Source organism: Esox lucius, chromosome 5 (genome assembly GCF_011004845.1).
Source record: "Esox lucius isolate fEsoLuc1 chromosome 5, fEsoLuc1.pri, whole genome shotgun sequence".
Classification (NCBI taxonomy): Eukaryota; Metazoa; Chordata; class Actinopteri; order Esociformes; family Esocidae; genus Esox; species Esox lucius.
The window spans coordinates 17,311,055-17,328,989 of NC_047573.1; the positions used below are offsets into that span (position 1 = coordinate 17,311,055).

Here is a 17,935-nt window from a genome sequence, read left to right on the forward strand (position 1 = left end):
GAATACATCAATCAAGTGTGAGTGCTAAACAAATTATGTAATGAAGTACACCAAAAACATGCACCCATTGGGGTCCCCAGGACCAGGAAACACTGATCTATCCATTTACAATGATTTGTAATCTCCTTATATTTACTTTAGACACTCGTAGTGCTATCCATCCAACTTTAAACCACCCTGTACTAGCTAATACTACATTGGTCTCATTTGGTAATGGAAGACGAGGAGACAAGTCGTGTTAATGTTTATAGGCAGGACTCAACCCAGTGCCCCTTTAAAGTGGCATGTGTAAGGTTTTTACTGTACTCCTAGCATGAAACTGTCTTGTATTTGTTAGAGACAGGATCCTACACAGTGCCTTAATAAGGGGTTAGTTGTTTGATCACCAGACATTAAAAATATTAGACAGGCAGGGTAGGATTCAGACCAACGATGTAATGGAACACTTGATTACTCTAATCTTTTACGTATGAACTGTTTCAATGAAGATTTGTCAAGAATAAAAGGCACTGTATAAAAATGATCACAATCTCATCTTTTTTATGTACAATATATACAACATTTATTTCAATTATTAATATATAAAATAGACAATATACTTAATTTTCACCATAGAAAAAATACATATAATAAATACAAAGACCATTTCTGTTTTGCGGTATAACAAAACATCCAGCACAATTTGACATTAATAATCTTAGATGAGACATTAGATATTAGAGGATAACTGCTATGCAACATTGATATTGAGAAGATAGCTAAATATATCTTACGGGAGTATTTATCAACACAATATAATGTGTCATATCATTGACTGTTGAAATCATATTGCTTTTATTTTCAAAGGTCGCATCAACCCCAGTCTAGTGGAGTCATCAGGGGTTTATTGATAAATCATTGATGTTACAAGGCTTTCAAGTGAATTAAGCACCATCATCTCTGTCCTCTTCGGTCTCTCTTTGCCATCCTCGGTCACCTCCCAAAACCTCTCTTCTACCACCACATCTTTCCGTTCTATTTCCTGTTCCCCCTCTTCTTTCTCTGGCTCATCCTTTTCTTGCTTTCCTATTCTTTTCTTGGTTCTTTCTCCTTACAGTGTTAGTCTCCCTCTCAAGCCATTTCAGAAAACAAATCGTGAAATAATAATTATCATAAATAACAATAATACGCATCATCACCTTGGTACTTGATAGAAAAATAATATCCGTTACAACAAGCCACTCGACTCACTATGAAATTAGTACAAATATGGTGTACACGCATACTAAAATCATCTTACAGCAACATGACCATCTGTTTTTAGCATATCTAAACAGCTCATTACGACAGTTAAACATTACAAAAATAATCGTCACACACTCAGTACAACAATTAGATGTGAAGATTTCCCCAAACTAGTCATACGCAGGTATTTGAAACATACATTACATCACAGCACTCATTAGCTTTTGTAATATCTATTCTTTAAATACAAATAAAATAGAATACCTCTGAATAAATGTTCGCAAAAACATTTGTGTCTCTTGTATAAACATTACAAAATAATAGATAAAGGAATGTATCAACAGATTTTTGCATTGACATAGCATTCTACGAGATGTGGGTTTTTCGACTATGTTTCCAGCAATTACCAACTTATTCGAGTTGGGGAGTCTAGATGCAACCAAAGCATTTTTTTGTTGAACAAAGCAAAATGTGCACTGTGGTACAGTTGAAGAACACCCATGTGGTCACTGCATACGGCAACAAAGTGAAGCACAATAGTATCGACACACACAAGGAGCACATAGGAACAACACTCCAAGACAAGTACAGATGTCAATTGTGATGCCGTTTAAACTCAAAGCTTGCATTGGAAGAAGCTGCGGAAGAGTCTGATTAACCCAGGCATTGTGTTGGTGGGCTAAATGCCATGCTAGAAGGCAAAGTGACTTGGCCTGTTGAGTAGCAGTATCAGAGAGCACCAGCAGCTAGACTGGCTTTGTCAAAGGATGGTGTCTGTGTCAGGGTCCCTGTTTTGCACTTCTGTCATGCTTTAGTCGGATTCATAAACGGCCATGTTTCCTCAAGTCCACACCTGTGTTATGTGCGTGTGTGTGTGTGTTGGCTGGGTTGAGTGTTCGTCACTGACTGTGAATATCCTCACGTGTGTGTGTGTGTGTGTGTGTGTGTGTGTCCTAAGCGCATGAGAGTTTCATAAGTGCCTATTTGTTGGTTTTCCTCAAATCCTCCTGCTCTCTCCATGCGTGCATGCGTGTGTCTATATGAATGTGTGAGTCCCCAAGCCCGTTCTGTTCCTCCTAGGACCCCCCCTGCTCTCTCTGGGCGTGTGCCTGTGGTGGGGTCTTCACTATGGTAATGACTGAGGCTGTATTGAGGCGTGGAGCTGTAGCTAAGAGGTTGCCCCCTCCGGACTCTAAACCACGGGCAAACCTCTGCAGGGCTGCCAGTCTGGCCCCCAGGCCCTCAAGCTCTCTCCTCATTCCTGCATTCTCCGCCCCCAGCCTCTCCACCTCCCTCTGGAGCTCCTTCTTCTGCTGCTCGAGTGCCTCGCGCTGCGACACGCGCTTCACCCGGCAACTGGCCGCGTAGCCCCGGTTCTTCAGGGTGCGCCGGCGCTGCTTGAGCTTCTGGACCTCCTCGCGGGACAGGCCTCGCAAGTGCAGGTTCAGTTCCCGTACAGACAAGGACATCAGCTCACTGTCTGACAACACCGGAACATTCTCACCACACTCCCGCTTCACCTGATGAAGGACGGAAAGTTTAGCATTTTTCCTTGGAAAGAAATGTGGGAATTACGACCTTGGTGATACGGGTATTGCAATTGTACCTTTAGAGCTTTGCTGCTTCTTTCTGATGTCATGGTTTGGCTTTGTCCTGTGTCTGTGACACCAGTTAACACAGATTATTAGACAGTCTACAAGAGAGAAAACAAAAGAAATGACTTAAACATAAATGGGGTAACGTATGAATAGCTTAGCTGTATACTGTATACTACAAAGTAAAGTGAAATGGTGTGTGGCCAACGATTTCTACACAGAGCGAAATATTTATGATGACAGAAGAAAGAAAAAAAAGTATGTTTTAGAGGCCCAGTGCACTCTAAACAAAAGCTTATAACTGCATTGCCGTCTACTATTTTTAAGTGATGTTGTATAACAGAATTATATGATGGAAACAAAGTATTATTAATGTCATCAGACAATTTGTTCAGATGACCCAATGGGACCTTTTGTATCTGTAAAATGTACTATGCAAAAATGGCACTGAAAATAAGTAATGCAATGATTGTGCTGTACTCACTATGAGTCGCAAAAGCATGCAATTCTACAAATTGCTACAGTAAACTTCAAAGGGTGATGAAAGTCCACAGTATCGGCTCACTCCTCCTATAATTAGCTAACTGAGTCTTATCATAGATATGGTGACTACTGTAGTTACTTAAAGGAGATTATTACAATTATTGATATTTATGTTGCCTAGTCATAGCCTACTTGCATTAAATTTGGCATGTTTAGGTCAGCTAGAGCACATGAGCCAGTGTAGCTATTTAATGCAACATATGGTGTGAAAATAAATGTTGACAGTGCAATGGAAACCTAATATAAGTTTTTGTACTGAAAGTCGTAAAACATTTTTATTTATTTACTAAAACTCAAATCTGACTTGAGCATTTGAAGTACCAAAGGCACAGGACATAAAGACATCCCATCTTGAACTGAAGACCCTTTAATACAAAAAATACATGATGCACACTGTCTTTAATTCAAATATCTGGTCTAAAATATGAGTAAAACTAGATTTTGAAAGTTTAAGATTTCTCATCTGACTGGAAGAGTGAAGGGAAGTTAGGCCTATCATGTGCCCATCCCACGCTGCTCAAAGCAGCTGTTCCCCTCAAACACTAGTAACCACTTCTTCCTTACACTTATAGCAGAAGTGAATACTAATAAGTTATACTTGTTTTTGACACTGTCGCTATCCTCATCATGTGTCGTCATGTTGTCATAGCCATTCACAATAAAACGCCATTTACTCAATTGGCGTGAACGAGAACAAGAAACGTGATGTATAAAAAAAAAATACATATATGATTACTAAAAAAAAGACATTATAAGGTCTACGCATGGTTCGAAAACTAATTATAAATCATTGGAATTATTGTTTGTTGTTAATTTTGGGTTTCTGAAAATGTGTGGGCAGTGATCGTACAATCAGAAACGTCTGTCCTACCACGAGGAGCCGTTGTAAACCAATGTGACCATTTCATAAAGTCATAGTGATTCAGCAATAAGCTGCCCACCGACAGTGTCTCTGTTGGGCGACTAGTTTCTATTTCTGTGACTCTTTGTCTTACACTCTTTTAACACGGTGTCAAGTAAAACCTAACTAGCAGCATTTTGTACATCGTATGACAGCAGTATACTGTGCTTACTATTAATAACACATAGTTGTTACATTATGTTTAAAGCAAGGTGAACATACCGCTTGCTGAGAAGCATAACCCAAGTTACATTTACAGTTCATACGCTCTTGTTTCATATGCTTGGCTAGCAGTTTCTTGCTAAGTAAACATTTTATTCTCAATAACAATCCACCCATTTCCTTATACGGAAGGGAGCTGGCGAGCTAGGTCCGCCATGCTAGCTCGCAGCGATAGTAAACACGACCATCGCAACTGCGCAGGTCGCCATCCATTTTTTAGCAACGTTTAAATAGTTCAATTTAATAAAAAAAAATATGAATTGCTACACAATATTAAACAAAACAGCAAATATATACTTCAATATCTGGCAAGCATCATATATCTATAACTGCTGAATATATTGTGTCGAAATGGTGCCAATTTCGCAAGGCTAGCAAACAACATGCTAACATTAGCCAGCAACATGGATTAGCCACAATGCTAGTGGCTTAACCGAAAAACAAACAGCTGCCTACTTACTTGTCCTTGGCTGTGTCGTTTGGGAGTACCAGCTGCCAGTCGTTGTGCTGTCTACACAATTGTAGAAATAAAGGCTGAAACAGAAAAACGTCAAATGCGGTGTTCAGTCGAAGTGATTCAAGCGACAAAATGTCAGTCCGCCTTTTCCCGGAATTACTCTGTTCGGTGGGGTTGGATTCTTTCATTCACAAAAAACACAGTAACAATGACGTAAACTCGAAAGAATGAGGGTGGATCCTGCCCGCCCCCACTGCTACGCGCTGGAAGGATGTAAACAATAAGGAATCCCTGAGTGCCTAACTTTTCCATGATGATGACCTGCTTCTCTTTTCCTATCCTTACTGGTTTAGAATGGCACTGAATGGAACAAGCAAATAGTCTACGGTGGATTTATATTCCAAATGGATAAGCTGTGCTGCTTCCTCGTGTGGCACATATGGTCAATTTAATAATAGTTAAAATGACTTAGATATTTATGTCAAAGTTAAATAAATAGCAAGAACCAATATCAACCGATATTCTGGATGTAGAAAAAGCTGATTCCTTGCTCTAGTACACTGCATTTGTAAATCAGTGCAAATTTTGGCTGTGCTTATAGTGGATTGCTAACACAAAGATCGCAATTTGTCATACATAAATATGATCAATAAACTACATCTTCATTATAAACGTTTTCAGCAGTTTGGTTTTTAAACGTTTTAAGACACCTCGTACGACAGAGGGCGCATTTTTTTTTAGCGAGTCATACAACTGACCTTTTTTCCCATCATCCAACGCACATGTAGCTTGCGGATTGACCTCAGATTGTGGTAGGACCAATGCTCCCCTCTTTGGTACAATATTAATGATAGCTGGGGCAAAATCTTTAATTACACGATAAAACACAAATATACCCTTCCACCGATTGAGGAAAATTTTTATTTGGAAATCACACCGACTGGTAAAAGGTGCGACTGCAGTTTTCTATGGCTGGAATCGAAGAGCTATCACCGGCTTCGGGCCCAGTTGAGACTCGGCCCCCAGAAGGCGAAATCGATGAAGATGAAGACGAGGAGGTATGTTTTCATTGCAGCTTGAATCCCGTCACTCCGTGATAATACATACAGTTTTACTGTAATAATATTTGTCTAGCAATCGAGGGTGAATCATCATGCAAGCAATTGTTAATGACTGTTGGATTGCGAATCATCGTTAGTTTGGTTACTGTCTCATGCACAGTTAGTATAGGTATGTTATACATGTGAAGAATGGGTTGTACTATACATTTAATTCCATGAAATAAGGTAAACTAGTTAAGCGAGATGTCCCATGGCGTGGTGATTTTGTAGGAATTGGCTAAAACGGTCATTCGTTAATCAGTACAATAGTAGGTAGTTGTATTACCCCAACAGAACCGAACTGGTTATTTTCTGAAATTTAAAACATGGTTATTACTAAACTCTAAATGTTCTTATTTTGGGTATGAAATAAGCACAATATCTGTGTTACATTACATTCATTGTCTCTTCTCTGCAGCTGGATGAAACTATTTTGGAGAGGCTGTGGGGTTTGACTGAAATGTTCCCTGATAAACTGCGCTCTGCAGCTGAGGTGACCGCATCTGGATCAGTCATTGTGGCCAAGAAGCTGTACAGGTGAGCATCTCCTGTACTGTGGATGCTGTGCTTCACCTTTCAGATTTTAGAGCCACAACCACACATGCAGAGAGGAGTTCTGTGTGAAACAGCTGAACAGATCCTCTGATTATCCTGCCTGACCCTGATTTGGAAATTCTGGTTATATTCTACAAAATGTGGAACAACATAAACTGTCTTTTTCCCCCAGATCAGTGCTTTACTTGCAAAAAATATTTCACCCAGCCAGTTTTGTGTGATTGTATAGGTAGCGACATTTGTAGCAAATGCAAGATAAGATTACCTGGATGTGTCGCTGGTAATATATTTACTTTAAACTAGCCATTGCTTAGCGACTTTAGTGTGCGTTGCTAGTTAGTCAACGATGCTAAAAGACAAATACGCTGTAAATATACAGCTCAAACAACTAGGGTCAGTTTGGCAAATCCAATGGCTACGTGGTGGACATTTGTAAAACTGTCGGGAGAGAAATGGCTGTAGAGCACCTGGCTCCTCAGTAAAAATGTTTGCAAGCTTACAGTGGCTCTCTACAAACTAATTCATTTTTTCATTACTGTTTTTTGGGATGCTGAACAAAGATATTTTTAGATGCTCTATGCCAAATGTGACAATGTGGGTAAGATTGATTTTAACTAAATTCTCATCATGATGCACAAGGAAATCATTTTCTTTGGGAAGAGAATTCAACTAGCAAAATATTTGAAAATGTAATTCAATAAGCAAAAATCTACATACTTTGATCCCAGAAAAAAAAAAAAAAAAGGAGGGGGTGATTGAAGCAACATTTATTTAAAAAACAATGCATGTTTATGATGTGGAGGATTGCAAAATTAGGTTAACTGCCGGTTTAAGCCAACTATTTGTCTTCCTCTTGCAGTTGTTCCATAAATATGGAATCTTTCCAGATTGAGGGTTGTCAGGAGGTTTCTTGGTTCCAGAAGGGTTGATTCTTTTTTACACAACTAGGCTGTGAAGAACAATTTGGTTGATCTGACAACAAAAAGGTCCTCTTGTCAATGACAAAAAACATGATAGATAAGTCAAAAGTTAAAGCCCAATATTTTACAAATCTAGATCAAGAAAAGGTTCTACAAGTTCTGCAAGGGCCTCTACTTAATCGGCCTAACTTACATGATTTGTAATAATGTTTTCACTTTTCTTGCAATACAGATTATATTACATATCTAGGCTATAGCCTAATATATGTTTTAGTAGCCAGGATGCTTATACACAATTTCTGTAGGTAGGTCCAGTCTGTATTCTATCTAGTGCTTTTCATGATAACACAGGTAACAATGTATTCAAATGTACGGGTAACCCCATGGGACAAAATAAACTTGCAGCAGATCAAAACTAAATAGAAGAACATTATGCGAATTGTTAGGGGCATTACATTAACATTTTAATGTATATTTCATGTTAATCAGGTTTATCCCTGGCTTGAAATGAATTTCCCTGGCCCACATACTACTCAAGGTCATTGAGTTTGACTCTTAGTGAAAATTATTAGGTTTGATCCAAGTATAAGCTGCCATATTCAGCAGCTAGTTAGCGACCTGATTATGGACAGCTTGATGACCATAAAATAAAAATCAGCGAACAGTGCAGGCTGCGATGTTAATTGGAGTTTTCATAAAGAGACAGGCCATAGTGATAGACAGGAATCTGATTGGAATTAAGTGCCTCATCTTAATTCACCAGGACAGACTAAGATCAAGTTTACCTGGTGTGAAGACCAAAACCAAAGCAGGACGGTTGATATCCTGAGAGGCAAGAATAAAGTATGACGTATATTATAAGGAGTAGTTTTTCTCCACAATAAAAAGCAATGATCAACAGAACAGGGAAAACTTTTGGAAAAAAAATTGCTCTGCTGGACAGGTGAATCAAATTATCTCAACCCTACTCACATCTCAGTCTGGGTTCCCTCTGAGATGAATGCTGATAAAACCTGTCCTGAACCAAATCCAATAAGTTTCAGAGCATTCGTTGCTATGATGGACAATGATTGGCTATGGCATTTTGTTTAAGTCCACCTTTGATGTACACTATCGTTCAAAGCTTTGGGGCACCTTAGAAATTACCTTGTTTCCATGAAAACCTACACAAAATGAGTTTGAATAGGAAATACAGCAAAATGAAAAGGATATACACTCACCTAAAGGATTATTAGGAACAACTATTCAATTTCTTATTAATGCAATTATCTAATCTACCAATCACATGGCAGTTGCTTCAATGCATTTAGGGGTGTGGTCCTGGTCAAGACAATCTCCTGAACTCCACACTGAATGTCAGAATGGGAAAGAAAGGTGATTTAAGCAATTTTGAGCGTGGCATGGCTGTTGGTGCCAGACGGGCCGGTCTGAGTATTTCACAATCTGCTCAGTTACTGGGATTTTCACGCACAACCATTTCGGGGTTTACAAAGAATGGTGTAAAAAGGGAAAAACATCCAGTATGCAGCAGTCCTGTGGGCGAAAATGCCTTGTTGAGGCTAGAGGTCAGAGGAGAATGGGCCGACTGATTCAAGCTGATAGAAGAGCAACTTTGACTGAAATAACCACTCATTACAACCGAGGTATGCAGCAAAGCATTTGTGAAGCCACAACACGCACAACTTGAGGCGGATGGGCTACAACAGCAGAAGACCCCACCGGGTACCACTCATATCCACTACAAATAGGAAAAAGGGGCTACAATTTGCACAAGCTCACCAAAATTGGACAGTTGAAGACTGGAAGAATGTTGCCTGGTCTGATGAGTCTCGATTTCTGTTGAGACATTCAGGTGGTAGAGTCAGAATTTAGCGTAAACAGAATGAGAACATGGATCCATCATGCCTTGTTACCACTGTGCAGGCTGGTGGTGGTGGTGGTGTAATGGTGTGGGGGATGTTTTCTTGGCACACTTTAGGCCCTTTAGTGCCAAATGGGCATAGTTTAAATGCCACGGCCCAACAAAGCATTGTTTCTGACCATGTCCATCCCTTTATGACCACCATGTACCCATCCTCTGATGGCTTCTTCCAGCAGGATAATGCACCATGTCACAAAGCTTGAATCATTTCAAATTGGTTTATTGAACATGACAATGAGTTCACTGTACTGAAATGGCCCCCACAGTCACCAGATCTCAACCCAATAGAGCATCTTTGGGATGTGGTGGAACGGGAGCTTCGTGCCCTGGATGTGCATCCCACAAATCTCCATCAACTGCAAGATGCTATCCTATCAATGTGGACCAACATTTCTAAAGAATTCCTTCAGCACCTTGTTGAATCAATGCCACGTAGAATTAAGGCAGTTCTGAAGGCGAAAGGGGGTCAAACACAGTATTAGTATGGTGTTCCTAATAATCCTTTAGGTGAGTGTATATTGACAAGATTAGAAATAATGATTTTTCTTTGAAATAAGTGTCCTTCAAATATTGCCTTTGTAAAAAAAAAAAAAACATATAATAATCGGGTCAAAACATATTTCTTATTCAGGTAGTACCCTTACTTTTTTGGGGCAAAACAGAACCTCAGTTCTGTCCATGTCTGTTTTTGTTTTGCTCCTACTACCCCTCTTGTCTCATCTGCTTGTATCCTTGTCTTTTCCAGCTTCTCCCGCTCTGCCCTGTGGGTGGGCACTACCTCCTTTATGATCCTGGTCCTTCCCGTGGTGTTTGAGACTGAGAGACTACAGCTGGAGCAGCAGCAGCTACAGCAGCAGAGACAGGTACTACACTGACTCAATGACAGACCATTGTTTTCAGTTCCAAACTATATTCCCTCTAGCCCCTAGTGTTATGGCCTAGGAACGAGTTATGTTTTGTCTTAAGCAAATGTACAAACATACCTTATCTAACCCTAAATTATCAGACAGACTGTACGTTTGTTGGTTGGATTTGGAATTGTTCAAATCACTCTTTGATTACATGTTGTTACAGTCTGAAATATTGTCAATAAAAAAATTCTCCATAGATCCTTTTGGGGCCTAATGCTGGGATGTCCGGTGGAATGCCAGGGATGATGCCTCCTGCCCCTGTAAAAATGTGAAGATGCTGTCCCTCTGACAGCATGACTGATGCAACCAACGAGGGAGAAGGGAGGCTTGGAAGGAGAGAGACGAGGAAGAGGGAGGAAGCAAAAATGCAAATCTGCATGTGGTCAGCACAGATGCTCATTCCAACATCCAGGATTCGCCATTTGTAGAGGATGAGGATGTCACTTTCTGGGTGTTGCAATAATCAATGTCCCTCTCGCTGCCTCTCGTACTCAACATCCTGCAGAGACTGACTTCTGAGCACTGTTCTTTTACCTAATTTCTTTTTTTATATACATATAGTGATAAGAATATCTATGTGTTCTGGGGGCTTGGACCAGGTGGATTTATTAAAGAAATTCCCCTTTATAAATAATTAAACAATATTGTTGTTGTTTAGGAAGTTATCAAGAGCTTTGGGTCTAAAGAATGTTTTCAATGTGGGTGTGTAGCTGCGTTTGGAACAGTTGTTCTGTTTGGAAATGTGTTCATCTCACCTGTAAGTGGGAAAATCATGGGACATAATAGCATAATTACGTCAATATTCACAATCACCGCTGGTCATGGAGAATTTTAGTGTCCTGATTTTTGTTGTTACCTCTCCTTCAAGAACTGGCTTTCATTAATGATGACCATTGAGTGGGTGATTTGGTTGATGTATTGGCTTTTCATTGATGAAGCAAAGGCTGGCAGTCTACCAAACTCAAAAGATTAAGCCATAGATAAGGGTGTTTTTGTTGTTATGTTTCCCGTTGAACATCTTGAGAATTTATTTCACATGTGTTTAAGACTTTTTTGAGTGTTAAAGCCATCACACAGTATGCGTTATGGGAAAAAATACTTTTAAGAACTTTCCAACAGCACTTCATATGCATCATTGTTTATCTGTAAGTTTGTGTCAATCTTCCTGTCAAGCCTGAGATATTGTCAGTACATTTTCTGTTGTCAGCTTCTTTGGAACTTGGTCTCTTGCTTAGTCATCCAGAGCAAATTCTGTGTTCAACATTACTGTAGGAATAAAAACACCAACGAAAAGGATATTAACTTGTTCTGTTTTGTGATAACGTAATATTAGTAGCCTACAGTATCAGATTGCTCTTAGACAATTCATTCATATACTAGTGAGGAATTACAAAATCTTGTACATTTGGTAGATACCTTTTCTATGTCACTTCTGTGCATCGAAATCCGCCCCTGAGTGAAGGAGAATGCTACATCTCGCTCATTATGTCTATAAAATATTTTTTTCAATTGATTGTTGCTGCTTGAACGACCATCTCGCGCCTGTAAAAAATCTGATTGACAGTTCTCAACTTTCAAGCACGAGCAAGCATTCCCGCCTACAATAAAGGCTGGTGAACATTTTATATCCACTCTGTATTTGCATAGTCAGTATTTACAAGGTTTAACTATACAGTCAGCGATGGTAGCAAGTAGTGGCGCCTTGATTTGACTTCCTGACAGGCACCTCAAGCGCGTTTTTCCTTACTTTTTCAACACGAAATATCTATTGTGAAGTACTTCACTTTAAGAGCTACATTGCGTCAACCAAGATGAAAGCCGCCGAGGATCAGGTTGTAGAGGATGAGGCTGGGTACCAAGATGATGAGGTAACATGCCCAGGACCGCTACGTTAAAGTTACAGTAGCTTGCTTGCTAGCCAGGCGGCTTTCGTAGTTTAAAAAACACTTTTGACCATGATCTAGCTAGCTAACTACGTATACCCCATACATTTATTTGTCATATAAAGTAGCTAGTACATTCGATATCCATAATATTAGATATTTGTTTGCACTTATTGACAATCATTTGTAGTAACATATCAAATATGTTTATAACTAACCGAAGATACACCACAGTTTGTCTAGTATAATTTTTTCCAGACAGCTTAAGAAAGTAGTTCCCAGCCATTTAGCTACAACAACGTTTTAAGCCTCTGTAGTTTACATTCTTCTCGCTGTAGAAATATTATCTCGCGTGTGTTTGTGGACAATGTTTACTTTTTCGATGCGAGTATGTCACCAGACAGGCTACATTTATTTTACTGTGGTTGATCAGTGACAACCGCAAAGCTTTAGAAATTACATAATGTTATTTTCTGTGCTCTGCTTGAGCCTGGCTGGTGCATATTCACATCAAGTGCTTACAGGGCTGGGACATAAATTTTCTATTAAGCCTGGGTGGTTGGCAGTTATATCAAGTGCCCTAACCATACCTCTTGTAATGAAACAACGTCCTTCAGCCTTGGTTTGCATAGTCAATATGATTGATCATTGCCCAACGACGGCCACTTAAAATTTGCATCAAGGGCTGTCCATAACTCTTTTTACTTCTCTGCTAGGATCACAGTAAATCAGGGCAAAACCTCTGGTCTTTGTTCTATTTGCTATAACTTCATTTCTAGACTACTTTTTTAATGTGTCCTAAATAGTGTGTCAGACAGACATTATCCTTTAATGTTTCAAATAAATTGGTTGTTTGGTCATGAATTTTACCCACAGGAGTCTTTTTTCCAAGACATAGACACCCTACAGAAGCATGGAATTGTGAGTATAATTAATTCAATAACAAGGTCAATGACACCTGACCTCAAAAGCAAGAAGTAAATAACTCCCTCTGCGCTCTCTCTCTCGCTCCTCTCGCTCCATTCCACTCCATCTATACAGAACATGGCAGATTTGAAGAAGCTGAAGTCTGTGGGTATCTGCACAGTTAAGGGGATCCAGATGACAACACGTAAAGCCCTGTGTAACATAAAGGGCCTTTCGGAGGCCAAGGTGGACAAGATCAAAGAGGCTGCTGGGAAAATGCTGGTGAGAGATTCACCCAAGTCACCTGCAACATAGCACACTACGTTGAGGTATATTATCAGGGGATGTAAAGTCTACACACCCTTATTGCAATTGCAGCTTTTGCTTATGTTGAAGCTGAAATCAAGAAAAATTATGTCAGACCTTTTTCCACTTTAATAAGATCTTGTAATCCATAATATTTAAGTGAGAAGCCAATGGATAATTTCTCACAACATCAGACAAGTGTCTGATTAGATTTGTCTTGATTACAGCCATTACATAAACAAAAGCAGCACTTTTCAATATGGGTTAGTAGACTTTTTATATCGACTCTAAAAGACATCCATCAATCCTCTGCAATTGACACGTTTTCATCTGCTTTTGTGTTCCTTGCAGACCAATGGTTTCCTGACAGCATTTGAATACAGTGCAAAGAGAAAACAAGTGTTCCGCATCACAACTGGAAGCCTGGAGTTTGAGTTGAGACATTTCAGATTCACAGCAGAATGCTAATCAGTTCATAACCTTTCATATTAAAGCATTTCCTTGAGATAATTATACAGTACATCATATTCTTCTTGCTGTCTTCACTGCAGTAAACTGCTTGGGGGAGGTATGGAGAGCATGGCAATCACTGAGGCATTTGGAGGTGAGTTCTGACTGTGTGTCTCTTAATCAAAGGTATGATTCATCTCCTGCTCAACATGTCTTACATTGAGCTGCCTGGGGTCAGTTATTAAACATTACAGAACAGGTTTTTGTCATAATTATGTGGTAAATATTTTGTCTCTTTAGAGTTTCGGACAGGCAAGACTCAGCTGTCTCACACACTCTGTGGTATGTTCTGCTATCTTGGAAGGCAGTTTTCAGGAATGTTCTATTATTGTTTCACAGCACTGTTATTGGGATTAAGTCTTTCTCTCTGTTGTTCTCCAGTCACAGCTCAGCTTCCCGGAGAGGATGGATACACGGGTGGAAAAGTCATCTTCATCGACACAGAGAATACCTTGTATACTAATTTACTCGAGCTCCATAAAGTCTAATTTGTATTTCTGAGGATACATTAGTGCCACAGTGTTTCTTCTACTAATATGTTGATAACACAGTCAAAGGTAAATTCAGAAATGTGGTTTTCATTAATCTTGTGACCCTCAAGTCGTCCAGACAGGCTGAAGGACATAGCAGAGCGGTTCAATGTGGACCATGACGCAGTACTGGATAACGTTTTATATGCCAGAGCCTACACTAGTGAGACACCTAACTTAAGGTCTTTTCAGAAAGCCAGTGGGAGAGGGAATTCCATATTACCCGCTTTATATACACTGCTCAAAGAATTCAGGGAACACGTAATCATCACAGTATAACACCAAGTCAATTAAACTTCAGGAATATCAATCTGTCCAGGTAGGAGGCATAAGCGATTGTGAATCAATGTCACCTGTTTTGGTGCAAATGGAAGTGACAACAGGTGCACTGGAGAGGCAACAGCAAGAAGATCACAAAAAAGGGAATGGTTTTGCAGATGGTGGCCACAGACAATTGCTCTCTCCTTATACTTCCTGACTGATTCTTCTCTAGTTATGCGTTTTGCTAGTGTCCTTGCCACAACTGGTAGCATGGGGTGGTACCTGCAGCACATTCAGGTTGCACAGGTACTCCAGGATGGCACATTCATATGTGTCGTTGCAAGAAGGTTTGCTGTGTCTCCCAGTACAGTCTCAAGAGCATGGAGGAGATACCAGGAGATGGGCCATTACACAGGGCCGTAAAAGGGCATCAACCCAGCAGCAAAACTGATATCTGCTCCTCTGTGTGAGGAGGAACACTGCCAGAGCTCTACAAAATGACGTCCAGCGGGCTAACTGGTGTGCATGTTTCTGACCAAACTGTCAGAAACAGACTCCATGAGGGTGGCAAGACGTGGTCCCTCTAGTGGGACCTGTGGTCACAGCCCAGCACAGCTCGATTGGCATTCACCAGAGAACACCAGAATTGGCAGGTCTGCCATTGATGCTCCATCCCCCTCACAGATGAGAGCAGGTTCACACTGAGCACATGTGACAGACGTGAAAGTGGGCCCTGGGTTCCTATGTATTGGTGCATCTGACACCGCCAAGTAACACCACAGACTGCCCAGGAGCTCACTGATGCCTTGATCCAGGTCTGGGCGGAGATCCCCCAGGACACCATCCCTCATCTGACCAGGAGCATGCCCAGACGTTGTTGGGAGTGAATACAGGCACGTGGGGGCCATACACACTACTGGGTCACATTACGAGTTGCCGTGATGAAATTCAAACAAGTTGGAACACCCTGTGATTTCAATTGTTTACTTTGATTCTCGTGTGAGTTTGAGTCCACCCCTCAATCAGTCGGTGATTTTGTTTTCCATTGACCGTTGTTATGTCGTTTTGTTGTTACCCAATGTGTTATTTAAGTGTTCCCGTAATTTTTTTGAGCAGTGTATATGGTTTGGGCTTTGCCTTTACTGTACTGCACAATATTGTATCTCATGCCTTATTGGGTTGCACTTCAGGTGAACACCAGATGGAGCTGTTGGATTTTGTGGCAGCCAAATTTCATGAGGAAGGAGGTGTCTTCAAACTTCTGGTATTAATGAAAAAAAAAAAGAAGAACAACATTACTTGTCATCTTGTATTACGGTTGCCAGGTTTTCACTTTCTGTCACTACTTTTCCTTCTAGCAGGCCTATCGAACACCAGTTAAACGTATTGCACGGTCGGAGCTCCACCAAATCATACTAGATTTGTGTGGAACAGGGGTGTCAAACTGGTTCCACAGAAGCCTGAGTGTCTGCAGGTTTGGTTTTTTCCTATAAATTGGTTCCCAGTTCAGACCTAAACAACCAGGTGAGGGTAGAAACTAACCAATTAGTGACCTAATTAATCAATCAAGTACAAGATGAGAGCGAAAACCTGCAGACATTCTGCCCTCCTCGGAATTGGTTTGACACCTGTGGTGTAGAAGGTCCAACAGTTACCAATGAAAATAGCATCAAAATATGCTGATGTAATTCTGGCAAAACCAAATAAATGTTTTGTCATACTAGGTATGACAACAGTTTTGAACATAACACTGAACGTAACAGTTCAATGCAAAGCATTTTCACCTTTCATCCTGTCAGGTCATAGACTCCATAATGGCTCTGTTCAGAGTTGATTTCTCTGGCCGAGGGGAGCTAGCAGAGAGACAACAGAAGCTGGCACAGATGCTCTCACGTCTACAGAAGATCTCTGAAGGTCTGGCCTCTGGTCTTCCACAATTATATATCGAAACTCTGGAAATAATAAACCATCATGCCAAAGTGACGTTTGTGTAAACCTTGCATTGATGTAGTAAGGAGACTAGCCTTTTTTGTATTCCTTAATACACATTGATATCTTATACCTAGAGTACAATGTTGCAGTGTTTGTCACCAACCAGATGACTGCAGACCCTGGAGCTGGGATGTCGTAAGTGACTGTATTTAGATGTAGGGAATAGGGGTCGGTTTGGAATTAAACAGTAGTTCAATTCCTTAATGAAGTTCTGCCAGGTTTTGGTCTGGAAGGCAGATCTTAGGGTTTCTTTTGTTCCTGTCAGGTTTCAAGCTGATCCCAAGAAGCCGATTGGAGGGCACATCCTGGCACATGCGTCCACCACACGAATCAGCTTGAGGAAGGGACGAGGAGAGATGAGAATTGCCAAGATTTTTGACAGGTATTTTGTCTGAAAGTTAACCTCAGTTACTAAATACTGTATATATTGTCTTCGTTATTTCTTGGCAATAACAACCCCCTTAATAAGCTGTGGTCATATATAATTAACTACCTATGAAGAAAACTACCTTCTCTCATAGATTCATTCTTTTCCTTGATCTCTTGAAGTCCGGATATGCCTGAAAACGAGGCCACTTTCGCCATTACTCCTGGGGGAGTTGCTGATGCCAAAGAATGAAAGACCCTCATCGATTTAGGAGGAGAGGAGAGGACCCACATAAAATACTTGGACGTTTATGGAAAATCATAATATATTTAAGTAAGGAACATTTAAATTCCAGGCACGTGTGGATTATTGAAGTTAAAAACCCTTTATTGTGTTGGCTATAATATAATTGAAAACATTCAGCTTGTGCCTGATTAAGCACCCTGATGAAGGTTCCCGGAGGAGGAAATGTGTTGCGTGTTTTAAACTATGATCAATCTAATACAATGAAGGCTTTTAACTTTAATAAGCCACAAGGGCCTGAATTCAACTGGTAAACTATTCAGTATAGTTTTATGTCCCTTTTCATTATTATTTCCCTTCCAAGAGAACCTGTGGTAGTCTGACAACTTTGGAAAACTGAGACGCTCCTTCTAGTACTGTTTCAGATACTGAAGTTTCTCTGTACTATTTGGTACTTCTATTGATATCACTTCATTGAAATGTTTTGTAAATTCTTTAGCATTTTAATAAAACAGACATGTATACACTTACTATACGGCTAATTAGCATTCCTTATTACTGTAGTCTCAACAGGATTACAAAGCTTTA

At 40.2% G+C, this 17,935-nt stretch overlaps 3 protein-coding genes across 6 annotated transcripts; 2 read left to right on the forward strand and 1 right to left on the reverse strand.

Annotated features, from left to right (window-relative positions):
• Positions 1-547: 547 nt before the first annotated feature.
• Positions 548-5,282, reverse strand: maff (v-maf avian musculoaponeurotic fibrosarcoma oncogene homolog F). Its single transcript, XM_010895557.5, has 3 exons — positions 4,946-5,282; positions 2,831-2,917; positions 548-2,744 (listed from the first exon to the last, which is right to left on the reverse strand). The coding sequence occupies exons 2-3, from the start codon at positions 2,861-2,863 to the stop codon at positions 2,301-2,303; spliced, it is 477 nt and encodes a 158-aa protein (XP_010893859.1). The 5' UTR covers positions 2,864-2,917; positions 4,946-5,282; the 3' UTR covers positions 548-2,300.
• Positions 5,283-5,407: 125 nt separating this feature from the next.
• Positions 5,408-11,645, forward strand: tomm22 (translocase of outer mitochondrial membrane 22 homolog (yeast)). Its single transcript, XM_010895558.4, has 4 exons — positions 5,408-6,000; positions 6,461-6,579; positions 10,184-10,301; positions 10,547-11,645. Exons 1-4 carry the CDS (start codon positions 5,911-5,913, stop codon positions 10,619-10,621), a joined length of 402 nt encoding a protein of 133 aa, XP_010893860.1. The 5' UTR covers positions 5,408-5,910; the 3' UTR covers positions 10,622-11,645.
• Positions 11,646-11,743: 98 nt separating this feature from the next.
• Positions 11,744-17,856, forward strand: dmc1 (DNA meiotic recombinase 1). 4 transcript variants are annotated; one of them, XM_020046822.2, is made up of 13 exons: positions 11,744-12,217; positions 13,109-13,153; positions 13,274-13,420; positions 13,796-13,878; positions 13,996-14,048; positions 14,195-14,236; positions 14,336-14,408; positions 14,556-14,647; positions 15,936-16,009; positions 16,545-16,659; positions 16,812-16,872; positions 17,003-17,119; positions 17,259-17,856. In XM_020046822.2, the coding sequence occupies exons 1-13, from the start codon at positions 12,161-12,163 to the stop codon at positions 17,299-17,301; spliced, it is 1,002 nt and encodes a 333-aa protein (XP_019902381.1). In that variant the 5' UTR covers positions 11,744-12,160; the 3' UTR covers positions 17,302-17,856. The 4 variants fall into 4 exon arrangements, with proteins under 4 accessions (XP_019902381.1, XP_010893861.1, XP_019902380.1 ...); XM_010895559.3 differs by having other exon boundaries at positions 17,287-17,856; XM_020046821.2 differs by having other exon boundaries at positions 16,827-16,872; positions 17,287-17,856.
• The last annotated feature ends 79 nt before the right edge of the window (positions 17,857-17,935 follow it).